Source organism: Trachemys scripta, chromosome 2, assembly GCF_013100865.1.
Source record: "Trachemys scripta elegans isolate TJP31775 chromosome 2, CAS_Tse_1.0, whole genome shotgun sequence".
In the NCBI taxonomy this organism is placed as follows: domain Eukaryota; kingdom Metazoa; phylum Chordata; order Testudines; family Emydidae; genus Trachemys; species Trachemys scripta.
This window is the reverse complement of record NC_048299.1, coordinates 15,563,794-15,576,491: the sequence shown is the minus strand read 5'-3', so window position 1 is coordinate 15,576,491 and position 12,698 is coordinate 15,563,794. Positions and strand designations below refer to the sequence as shown.

The window sequence follows — 12,698 nt, the reverse complement described above, 5'->3', positions numbered from 1 at the left end:
TGTGTATATATATATCTCCTCAATATTTATTCCACTCTATATGCATCCGAAGAAGTGGGCTGTAGTCCACGAAAGCTTATGCTCTAATAAATTTGTTAGTCTCTAAGGTGCCACAAGTACTCCTGTTCTTCAATCCATGGACTCTTATTAATATCAACAGAAGCTGTACACTTGGGTCTAGAGCAGTGGTCACCAACCAGTTGATCACGATGGACTGGTCGATCCTAGAGGATCTCCCAGTCAATCGCGATCTCTGGTGGTGCAGTGGGGCTGCCACTAGGGCAGGCTCCCTGCCTGCCCCGGCCCCTCGTCACTCCCAGAAGTGGGCAGCATAGCCCCAGGCCAGGGGCAGGGGTTCCCTCTGCGCGTTGCTCCTGCCTGCGCAAGCACCTTCCCTGCAGCTCCCATTGACTGGGACCAGGGAGCTGTGGCCAATGGGAGCTGCGGGGGCAGTGCTTGCAGAGAAGGGCAGCGCATGGAGCCACGTCCATTCCCCCCTCCACCCCACCTCGCAGGGGTGAGTTGGCCCCTTCCAGGAGCAGCATGAGGCTGGGGTAGGCAGGGAGCCTGCCTTAGCAGCAGCCAGGGCCAGCTCCAGCATTTTTGCCGTCCCAAGCGGCAAAGCCAAAAAAAAAAAGATAAAGCCACGATCAGCGGTACTTCATTAGCAGCTCTACCGCGCCACTTCATTCTTCAGCAGCAATTCGGCGGCAGGTCCTTCCCTCCGAGAGGGACTCGCCGCCGAATTGCTGCCGAAGACCCGGACGTGCTGCCCCTTCCCATTGGCCGCCCAAGCACCTGCTTCCTTTGCTGGTGCCTGGAGCTGGCCCTGGCGGCAGCCACGCTGCACCACAGACCGGGAGCTGCCGGAGGTAAGTGCTGCCTGGCAGGATACCACACCCCAACCCTGAGGCCCCTCCCAGAGCCAGCACCCCATATCCCCTCCTACATCCCGAACCCACTCCTGCACTCCCAAGTCCCAACCCTGACCCCTCTCCCAGAGCCAGCACCCTGTACCCCATCCTGTACCCCAACACTCTGCCACAGCCCAGAGCCTCCCAGAGTTTGCACCCTCACCCCCTCCTGCAACCCAACCCCCTTCCCCAGGCTCAGCCCAGAGCCTCCTCCCACACTGCGAACCCCTCAGCCCCAGCCCAGAGCTCATACCCCCTCCCAAACCCCTACCCCAGCCCAGTGAAAGAGCGTGAGGGTGGGGGAGAGTGAGTGGGGCAGAGCTTGGGGAAGGGGCAGGACCTCGGGGAAGGGACAGGGTAGATTCTGGGTTCCCTTAAGTTCAAAAAGTGATCTTGGGCGTAAAAAGGTTGGAGATCACTAGTCTAGAAGAGCGGTTCTCAAACTGTGGGTCAGGACCCAAAGTGGGTCGCATTAGACTTGCTGGGATCCAGGGCTGAAGCCCGAGTTCCACCCCAACCCAGGGTGGTTGGGCTCAGGCTCTGCCCCCCACCCCCGGTTATGTAGTAATTTTGTTGTCAGAAGGGGGACACGATGCAATGAAGCTTGAGAACCCCTGGTCTAGAGCATCTTCCGTTGACATTAATGAGAGTAACATCGTTCAAAGGCAGTACGTGCCTTTTATTGAGTGAATTGTTTTCTCTTGGTGTTTTTGGCATCTTAAAATAGTTTGAAGCAAGCATTCAGATAGTGATTGTAGACTTGTAGATATTTTGTGGACAGCAAAACTAGGTTAGAGTAGAGTAGCTGTTAACATAGATTTGTTAAAATGCATTTAAAACAAGGTCAAACGCTATGTATTGAGTAGTAGAAAAGCATAGTATGAAATCTGCTGTGTTGAATATATACCTTGACACTCATTGTATAAGAACAGACAAAAGGTCTAAGGTATATGCAATCTGTTCAAATCTGGACAGAAAAATATCGGCCACAATTCTATAGAGACATAGCCAATAATAATGTTTTCCTCTTTTGGAAGTGATCAGTGAGTTTTTTGTGTTTTTCTTTTGCTTTGTTTTATTTAGTTTTTCCAGTTCAGTGTGAAAGCTCAATTAATTAACAATAATAATGTCCGGTAATTAACACTGAAAAAGTATGAATTTTACTTCCCGCCCTCACCTCCCCCAAATTCACCGTATTTGAATTCACCTCATCAGTTAAGGGATACCTCATGAGTTAAGGGATCCCAACTCAGCACTCACACCAAGCATCTACAGAGTAAACAAGGGTGGGAAAAAGAAGAAATCACTAGCAATAAGTATAAATATTACAAATAAAAATATAATTTTAGTATTATAAATAATATTTTCTTTAGGGTATTAAACAAATTAAACACTAAAATCTTGATCTTGTTCCCATTAAATCAGTGGGAGTTTAGTCACTGACCTCTGTGGAAGCAGGGTTAAGCCCTAACAATTTTTAGTGTGTGTGTGACTATTTACAGCTAAGAAGTGTAGCTACTGTATAACCAGTAAAGTGCCCATGCAACAGTCATAAGACTCATGGCAATACAGTGTCAAAGCAACAGTCAAAACACACCTGGCTGTGTCTTAGCTGCATGTTCTTAAAGAATCAAACAAGAGGTTGTGTTTAGCTGGAGTACTAGGCAAGAGGGAGAAAATGTATTTCAATATTACCAGCTGTGCCTGTATAAAACTTAAGGTGTTAGAGGTTTTAAGTACTTTTATTGAAGGTGATCCTTTTAATAATGGTTGAAGACCACAGACAGAAGAAAAGGTTTTAGTCTGAAGTTAAATGTATTCTACTACAATTTATGAAGTGATTTAATGATGATGATCTGGCTTACCTATATCCACTGGAAACCACAGTTCTTATTTATAGTTGCAAGGAAGTGTCCCTACACTAAAAGAGATCTGGATTGCATTTAAATTGCTCTTTTATATTAAATAGGGCCGTGGATCAGGATTCCCAGGGAAGCGGAGACCACGTGGTGCGGGTCTTTCAGGAAGAGGTGGCAGAGGTAGATCAAAACTGAAGAATGGGATTGGGGCTGTTGTCACTCCAGGGGTAAGAACATATCTTTTTAATCATGTATGTAGTTTGGTGTGAAACTTCATTATTCCAGCTCTCATTTTTTTTAGAGAAATTTTGTATCTAAACAAAATAAGTAATGAGAAATCGTTTTGATAACAATCTAGTTTTCATTAAATGTAATTATATATTTTAGTTTAAAAATAGGGAATAACCTGTAGCTAATGGATCCAGAACAATTTTACATCATCTACATTCCCTTTTAAAATGACACTGTTGAGGACCCAGATCATTCTTTCCACTTCCACAAGTGGAGGTGACACTAATTAAGGGAGCTTTCACTGGGCACAGCAGACATGGGAAAAACAAGGCCTATACTGGACTATATCACCTTCTCTTAACCCCATAATAATTTCCCCGAGGGTACTCCAAGGGTATTGGGGGGGTCTATGATAGGGAGCTGCCCATGGAAAGCTCTTCTTCTTAGGGCCCCAATTCAGCAAAGAACATAAGCATGTCCCACTTTAGTTGTGTGAGTTGTCCCATTGGCTTCCTGGAACTACTCACGTGCTTAAAGTTAGGCACGTGCTTAAGTACCTTGCTGAATAGGGGCGTAGCTGTTGATATCAACTTGAATATCCACAGCTATTTTAATGCTACAAAGCACTAATTTACACTTACGGAAAAGCCTAATATTTTAATAGGCGTGCAACCAATAGATTTTATAGAAATAATTACTAAAAACTTATAAAATGTAGTAGAAAATATGGTATCCTTTTGGTGTAATTCTGTAAATTGGTCTAAACATAGAAAGGTGAACATTTGCTACTAAATTGTATAGAATTTTTCCATAAAGGCCTAAAGCTTGATACTATGCCCATTGAAGTTAATGACAGCTTTTCAGTTTACTTCAGTGAGCACCAGATCATGCTCTTAGAGAAGATAGATTTTTCCATTGAGATGTGATGGCTATACTGTGGTAGCAAGGGGGAAGGTAGCAGTGGAAAGACACCAGCCATCTCCTGCACCTGGGCTCTTTTCTCCATGGATGGGAATTTATGGCATTAGGAGATCAAACCCCTTCAACCAACTGATTCCCCTGCCACTATGTAGGGATGAATAGTTGGCAACTCCATATAGTCAAACTTGCAGAGTTTCTTGGTTCCCACTGTACTACTTTGGCTACTTTTTCTACAGCAGGGATTTTAGGTCCTAAAATTTTGGCTCACCTCAAAATTGTGATAATTTGATCCTGCAAATTCCGAAGCTCAAATTCTGCCCTCTGGTGCACAGAAGTATCTCCCATTAAGTTAGTAGGATTTGTGCAAATATCTGAAAGACAGAATTTGACACTAAACCTATGGGTTTCTTTTGTTATATCTGCCATGCTACCAACCCAACACATTTTAAAACACAGAACAATATGCACTCTTTTTTTAAACCGTTCTCAATAAACACTGATCTCTGCTCCCCTACTGGCTTGCAAGCAACAGTTAATGAACAAGAATTATTCTTGTAGCTGTGCTGACATCAGTCAGCGTTGCCTCAGAACGATGTTTGGACTGGTGAGATGTTACATGGGTTAAAAATATTGTTTAAGCAGAAACGGCGATGTCAACTTGAGCTTTATGAAGAATGCACTTTAAAAAAATCCATATTTGTCAAATCAAATGTCAGTGTGGAAGATTGGCAGGAAAAGAAAAGTATTCTTTTTCTCAAAGGGTTTTACAGAATCCTTTTGGAGAAGACGCCATAAGTACTATTCCTGAAGGAGATGTCACTGAGCCACGCAAAACGTTTTCGTCCCTAGGACTATGTACTCCATCTTCTAAACTCTCTCAGTTCCTGTTGGCTCGTAGTGTAAGGGTCCTGGTTGAATCATCTAAACTAGCAGAACATCATATGTAGAGAGATTTGCCTACAGTCAAAACAGCTTAGCTGATCATTAATGTTTCCACCTCAGTCTTGAAAAATTATGATAATTATTTTGTTCAACCAAGAGGCAAGGGAAATACACACCTAATTGCTGAATACCAGGTGAAATAGTGCTACTCTTAATCAAAGGAACCTACTGTAGTAGATCCCCTTCATTCAAATAAAAAACAAAGTACTGGAATATCACCATTTTTTGCCCTCCCCTTCTCTCTATTTTTTTTTAAAAGCTCTAATATCAGAAGTTGGTAATTCAAGCATTCTATTTAGTGCTGTATCAGATATGATTGAACATGGAAAAAATGTAGTTAGAAATGATTGTTCAAGCTTATGCATTTGAGAAATCCAGTCATAGTATTATGTATTTCTCAGATGTTAGTTGTTTTTCATAGATCCTTGGTCTCCTATGTGTCACTCTCATATGGCGCCAGGAGGATAACAAGTTTATGTTTAAATCAGAAAACAGTGAATTGTCTTGCTTTTCTGGGTTTATTTCCCAGACATAATCTTCTATTGAAGGTTTGTTAATATCCTTGGCTTATTTTGGAAGCCTAGTTTATGATTGTTTATGTAACTAATTGTATCTAATGATTGAATCAGTATAAATATATGTAAAGATGTAATTATGTGCAATTACAATGTAATATTACATTTTTAAAATTCTTGCTGCATTTTGTGAAGAACCATTTTATGCATAACACGTAGCTTTCTAAAGTCTGGCTCAGTTATTTGAAATGAAATAACTATGTCTTAAGGTCTAAAAATATGGAAAAATTGTTTAAAATAACGTGAAAACATTGAGTTACAGAAGCATAAAAACACATTTTAAAAGTCCTAATATCTGTCTGGGGGCTTTGCGTATTGCCTTCATATAATCTAGATGCTTAAATTGATTTTGGGGGGGGGGGGTCCTCTGTTTTGAGGAGAAAAATTTGCTTATCGGCTGTGGTCTAAATGTCTGTGCAAAATTTTCAACCCAGAATTAATTTTCACAGTCACATTATAAAACCCTATAGAAACCCATGAATGGGAACAGTTGCACAACCTTAACTGCTATCCATCATGTCTTTAATACAACTGGAGCACTTATCTAAATCAAGTATATAAAAAAATAGGTAATATATAATTTGCTTCAGCTTCATTGTTCTTCAATTATGGGTATATACCATACCTTTAATATTAAAATGTGCTATTAAATGGACTTTATGTTTATTAATAAGCACGAAAAACTGCAAATTTAGCATATTCAGATAAACCTCTGTTTAGCAAAAAGTGCATTTCTCTCAACCTGTTTACTGCCTTCCCATTTCTCCCATGTGGATCCCAAGATGCATAAGAGGTACTATCTGGAGGAAGGGGGAAGAGAGACTGCTGCAGAAACATTTGACATCTCTTTCTTTGTGGTGAGCGAAAGTTAAGCAGAAGGGACCCTCCACATGATTGGGAAAAATGGTACAATGTGGCCACCAGTGTGTAACTTCTGGCAAATGTGGATTTTACTGGTGATTACTTTGTATTAATAAATATTTGCCTGGTTTCCTGATGAATACCCAGAAATACAGCTCTTGAAACCAGCAAATGTTTTTTACAGTTTACAATGGTTTGTATGTATTTATGTTCTGAAATACTGTACTCCTTATTCAGTTCCAGAAGGACAGTAGTAAACCAAGTGAAAAGTTTGTATCTTCAGCTATGAAAATATATTCACATGATGTTGTTTTTTGTAGGTCACAACCATGGATGTTTCATCTAACAAAGACGAGGAAGAAAACTCGATGCATAATACAGTTGTACTATTTTCTAGCAGTGACAAGTTTACTTTACATCAGGTTGGGATACCAGTTACTCTGATTGTTGTAATGAAAAAGGAATTAATGTCTTTGTTATGAGCTGAATTATCCAATATACGGGTGGGGTTTTACTTTAGAGCAGCTGCATAGTTTTGGATGTTAGTGTATTGGCCCATCTTTGAAAACTGTTCTTTCTGTCGTTCTAGGATATGTGTGTAGTTTGCGGGAGTTTTGGCCAGGGTGCAGAGGGCAGGTTGCTTGCATGCTCTCAGTGTGGTCAGTGTTACCATCCCTACTGTGTCAGTATTAAGGTAAGTGTTTTGTTACATTAAAATTATTTGACAACATTGTTTGCATATTGTACTTGAATAGCACCTCATTGCTTCCAGTTTTGTCATAATTAGGAGAGTCATTAACTTGTTAAATATTCTTCAGCTAATGTGACCATTATTTGTATGCAACTTGTGAAAGACTTTAATTAAATGTCATTTTATAGTATACACTGCCTCAAGAGAAATTAACCTTTTTTTCTAATTTCACAGCCATAAATAGCACTTATTAATCTAGCAGTTGGTTAAAATAACACATTGAAATGTAAGCTTAAAATCTTAACACAATCTTAGCAGAATATTTTAAAGAAAGAAATTATAGTGCAACTTCATTTGCTAGGGTGTCAGGTTTAGTTGATTCAATTTGTCTGTTGGCTGTCAGAATTGACAGCAACTGGAGTAGTTAATACATTTCAGATTCATTAGTCTAGGAGAGAATGTGAGAAAATTAAATTTGAATGGTATGAGATGACTTAGCAAGCACATAATAAGCTATTTACTGCAGCATATAAACTATAAACTGTCTGTTGCTCATTATATAAGTGCAGTTATGTAAAATGTGGGTGTTTTTAAAGATACCACTGGGTTTTACTTTGCTTTTACATGTGCTTTATGAAATGCTGTGTGCATTTTTCATGAGAATATAATTTGGTTTTGCATTCAGATGATACTCTTCAATGATATTTTAAATAACTTTAAATAGATGATTTGGTTCTACTCACTAAAACCCCAGAGTTAGGCCTCACAAAGAATTTGGAATGAACCAGGATTTTTTAATGAGTTCCATCTTGGCTTTGCTACAGGCAACGTATTGTTGCACTTCCCCATGAGCAGTCGGGGAAAAAGCTTGTGACTCCCCTTGCTCCAAGGAGGGAGTAAACTGCACTGGGTATAGACCCCAGTACAGCCTATGTTCCTTGACATGCTGCTGAGCTCTACCCAGAACCTGCGCTCTACCCAGTCCTTCCCCATTCTGCTACTTTCCCCACCCACCTGCTCAAGTAGGGGATATATAGCAGCTTTGCAAAGCTTGCTTCCCTTCCTGCGTTGCTACCAGTGATGCAGATAATCAGCACAGGTGCAGCATCTCTTTACACCTCTACCTAGCCAGATCAGCATTGGGCCCAATGTTTGCTATATTGAAATAAATGTATACAACATTTAAAGCCTGTACAGTTGTTTGGGAATAAGTTGCACACTGCCTTCCTATCTGCAGATTACTAAGGTGGTGCTCAGTAAAGGCTGGAGGTGCCTGGAATGCACAGTGTGTGAAGCCTGTGGGAAAGCTACAGATCCAGGAAGACTGCTTCTCTGTGATGACTGTGACATCAGCTACCACACTTACTGCCTAGATCCCCCACTGCAGACAGTTCCCAAAGGAGGATGGAAGTGCAAATGGTGTGTTTGGTTCTGGTGTCAGAAATGTTTACTGTTATCCCTTTTTCATTTTACTGTATTTAAAACTATTATTGATATATTTCAGCTAAGTATTTCCAATGTCAGTTTAACCATAATTTCTCATTTAATTCAAATAATGTTTGAGGGCAGGCATATATTGAACAAAACCACCTACCAGATTTTTTCTTTGATCAGACACAATTTAATGTGGAAATCATTATCTTCCATTAATACTGTGTATTGTGCCAAGGATGCTGCGAGTGCAGACAATCTTACTTTGAACCCAAGACAATAAAGACATTCTTGTTTGTGTTTTGCAGGTGTGTTTGGTGCAGGCACTGTGGAGCAACTTCTCCTGGTCTAAGATGTGAATGGCAAAACAATTACACGCAGTGTGCTCCTTGTGCAAGTTTATCTAACTGTCCAATCTGCTTTCGCAATTATAGGGAAGAAGAGCTCATTCTTCAGTGTAGGCAATGTGATAGGTAAGAGTTTCTAACATTTTCTGAAATTATTTCCCATGAGTTACATTTTACCCTAATGATGTAACATGGTAAGGATGGTAGGAAGGTTTGTCTTGGGGTGAAACCAGCTGAAGTGGGACTCAGAATAGATTAATTCATTTCCCAGTATTGCCACAGATTTCCTGTGCGAGTCTGGGCAAATTACTAAATTTCTGTGTGTCTTGATTCTCTATCTTTAAAAGTGATATTTGCTTACCTCTCAGAGTTGTTCTGAGTATAAATCTGTAAGTACTCAGCAAAGTATCATATAAATAGATAAAAACAAAATAGACCATCACATATACAGGCAAAGCAATGCTAAAAAGTGTCTGCAACACAAATATAGTTTTCCTTCTTATTAAGGGTGACAATGTGAGGGAGTGTATACAGTATTTAAACACATGTACAGGAAAAAGCATACATCGAGAACATAGATCATCATTGTTTCTTCCTAAAATAATCAAATTATATAAATATTTCCCTTTATTTATTATTACCTCAAAAACCATATACTGATATTTGGGTCTCTTAAGATGTTAGCCATTTCCTTTAAATTGTATTTCTTCCCCACCCCCCCATTTAATTTCTAGATGGATGCATGCAATCTGTCAGAATTTAAACACAGAAGAGGAAGTGGAAAGCATAGCTGATATTGGTTTTGACTGTACCATGTGTAGGCCATACATACCACCAACAAACGGTAAGAGGACTTTCGAAACTAATGACTTGGCAGCAGTGCACAATGCAATAGAGTAGGTTTGGGAATGTTTTTATGGTTCTGTGCTATGGTTGGTAAAGTCCTGGATCATTGCAGAACGGAGGTTTTCCAATTTTTAGAGACTAGTTCTTTAGCACCCCATAGTGACCGACTGCAGGAGCACCATTGCAGCATCAGGAAAGATTTAGCAGACTGTCAGCGGTTGAGTTATGTGATCTAGAGGGGGGAATATGAACAATTTATTGAAGATGGGTTGGGTAAATACCCATAAACCCTATGTGAGCTGGAGATCTGTTTCAAATCGTGGTGTTGAAAAGATGAAACACAGCTCAACTTCCCAGCTATCAAGTGGGAAAAAAGAATTCCGATTCCTTAAAGATATTTGCACAAGAATCTCAGCTTCAAGTTCCAGACAGGGCAAACCTCTCTGAACTTAACACTTTCAGGCCTTCTGAGGTAGCAGTAGTGGTATCTAGAGTGTACATGACCTTTCCTCTATCTTACACAATCACACACTGCTAATGCCACTACTTCCTACCTAGAACTTTGTAGCCAGTTCCTTCTTGACTCCTGTCAGTGAAAGAACTCTCTACAGGAGTAGCATCCAAATCACTTAACAGCTGCAGCCATGCTCTCTCCCTGTTACAGTATTGCCAAACTGAAGAGATGAAAAATCATGAGTCGCGCTCCCTTAAGAGATCAAAAGTCTTGAGTCCAATCCCCAAAAATCATGAGACTGTTCCAAAAATAATGATTTAAAAAAAAAAAATGAATTGGGGCAGGGTGGTTGTCTGTCATTTGATTTTTGAACCCCTCCCCCTGCCCATCCCCTGTGTGCGTGAGCAAGTGAGACAATATTGTCAACATTTAATCTCTCAAGTTTATTGGGAAAGTGATTTTGGTCTCTGCCGAAGGAGCTCTCACCTCCTCATCTGCCCATCCCCAGCCCAGCAATTCATTCTGCATCCCATCAGTTCAGCTCTCCCTCAGTTCATTTCCCTAGTCCCCTGTCCTTCAGTTCTGCCTCCCATCAGCTCACCTCCCGACACGTAGTTCTACCCCCAGCTTCTGTGCTTTTATTGGGGTTCTTCAGCCTCTTTCCCCAGGCCTCGGGGGGCTGCAGCAGGTCCTCTACTTCCCCTTCTAGGCAGGGAAGGAGCAACTCCTTCCTAGGCTGGATGTTGCAAGTAGGGGGGAGGAGCAGAGGTGCCCTCCTGTTGCTCACAGGTAAGAGGAGAAGGAAAGATTGGAGCTGCCCTGGGCTCTTTACATCCTTCCTTCCCCCTGCCCTCCTGTGAGAATGGTTTTGGGCTGCTGAGGGGATGGAGGGGAGAGCTCTCCCTGCAGTAGCACTGATTGGTTATTCTGCCCCAGGAGGCTGGCAAGTGACAAGAGGCATAAAGCTTTTTGCGGCAAAGTGTCAGTGTACATGCTGCCGTTCGTTGTATCACCATAACTAGCCTCCCCCAGTATCCCACAATGCTTGCCGTGACCGCTCTGCTTACTGTTTTGAACTCATCTGCCCTGCAAGCATGCCCTCCTCTCCTTTCAAAGCTCCAGGAAGTTCTGACAGCTGAGTATGCTGCTCAGCTCCAGCAACAAAGCAAATCATTAACATGGAATGCTCCTGCTCTCTCCCGTACTACAAACAAAGAGGCAGGCAGGGGCGGATGTGTGTGTATGTGAGAGGCTGTTGTACTGGCAGAGCCAGGGAGGGAGGCTGGGGCTGATGTCAGAGGTGTCCCCCTCCTCCCCCTGTCTCAGGACTTGCTTCCGGCAGCTGTCTGAATTTAGAGACAGCATGCCAACATGCTCACTCTTCCCCATCACACACTCTGTTTCTGTTTCTCCCATACATGCACACACTCCCTGTCTCACCCTCTCTTCCCTCACACACGACTTGAAAAGCGGCTGGCAATCTAGTAGGGTGCCCGTGGAATGATGGGACTGAGAAACCTGTATCATGTGTTGCTGTACCTGCCCTCTGAGGCATTGCAAACCCTTCCCAAATCATCTTGCGGCCACTTGCACAGTGGGATAGCTACCCACAGTGCACTGTTCTCTGTGTGGATGCAAGAGGTGCTAGTGTGGATGCGCTCTGCTGACACAAGGAGCATGACATGTACATGCAATAGCAGTTTAATTAAAGCGGCATTGCTTTTGGCGACAAAACTCTGCAGTGTAGACATAGCCTAACTGCTCTCTGTCATCCATCTGTACTCTGACCTTAATTACCTTTTTTCCACTGTTACTCAACTCTGCATATCTTTCACCACCTTTAAAGACTCTGCCCTAAACACTGTCTTTGTCTGTTTTACCCAAATAAATTTGTGATTTTGGGCTGAGCTTGCTGCAGTTCTCCCTTTTGGCGAGAAGAATATCCTTGAACACAATTCCATTTCTGTCTCCATCCTCAGTTCAGATCTGCCATTTCTCTCTATTGTCTGTATTAATCTTCTTATCTCGGGTATCTGTAAATCTGTCTATTGCCACTGTCAAAACATAATTTGTTTGTGCAACTTCCTTGACTTTCTCTCTAGAGACTTCACCTTTGCCATCGTTAACTGTTTGACTATTGCACCTCTTTCCTAATTGACTTCCACAAGCCCCAAGTCTCTACACTACAGCGTGTACATGAATACCACTGCCCATTGTCTTGCTTATCAGTGAAACGTATCAAATCACCCCATCCTAAATCACCTCTATTGGTTTCCTGTTTACTTCAGTTCCAGTTCAAAATTGCCCTTTTTGTTTTAAAACACTCTGTGGACTAGATCAATTGAGCTCATATGTGAAGTCTGACTCTACTGACCTTCCCACTCCACTCATTAGTATCTGCCTGCTTCTGTCCTTTCCTGTAATCTCACTGGAGCTACTAGTACCTTTCCTCCTGCAGTTTTCCTGTTTTCCCTCTATCTCATCATTTCAAAACCTATTTCCAAATTTCATCTTCAAATGTATCTTTTCTTCCTTACTTTTTCCTGTTCATTTCTGACTCTTGTGTATGTCACTTAATTTCTTCCTCCCACTGTTATGGGCTTGTTGATGGATCACTTTAAGTTAT

The 12,698-nt window shown here is 41.6% G+C and overlaps 1 protein-coding gene across 1 annotated transcript in view; it reads left to right on the top strand.

Moving 5' to 3' along the window:
* The window catches only part of KMT2C (lysine methyltransferase 2C), a 328,785-nt gene that overhangs the window by 222,856 nt on the left and 93,231 nt on the right, over positions 1 to 12,698 (top strand). Inside the window, exons 15-20 of the mRNA XM_034759976.1 lie at positions 2,884 to 3,000; positions 6,624 to 6,725; positions 6,893 to 6,997; positions 8,232 to 8,413; positions 8,734 to 8,898; positions 9,507 to 9,616. Of these exons, the coding sequence (XP_034615867.1) occupies positions 2,884 to 3,000; positions 6,624 to 6,725; positions 6,893 to 6,997; positions 8,232 to 8,413; positions 8,734 to 8,898; positions 9,507 to 9,616 (781 nt within the window). The remainder of the gene's footprint in view (positions 1 to 2,883; positions 3,001 to 6,623; positions 6,726 to 6,892; positions 6,998 to 8,231; positions 8,414 to 8,733; positions 8,899 to 9,506; positions 9,617 to 12,698) is intronic.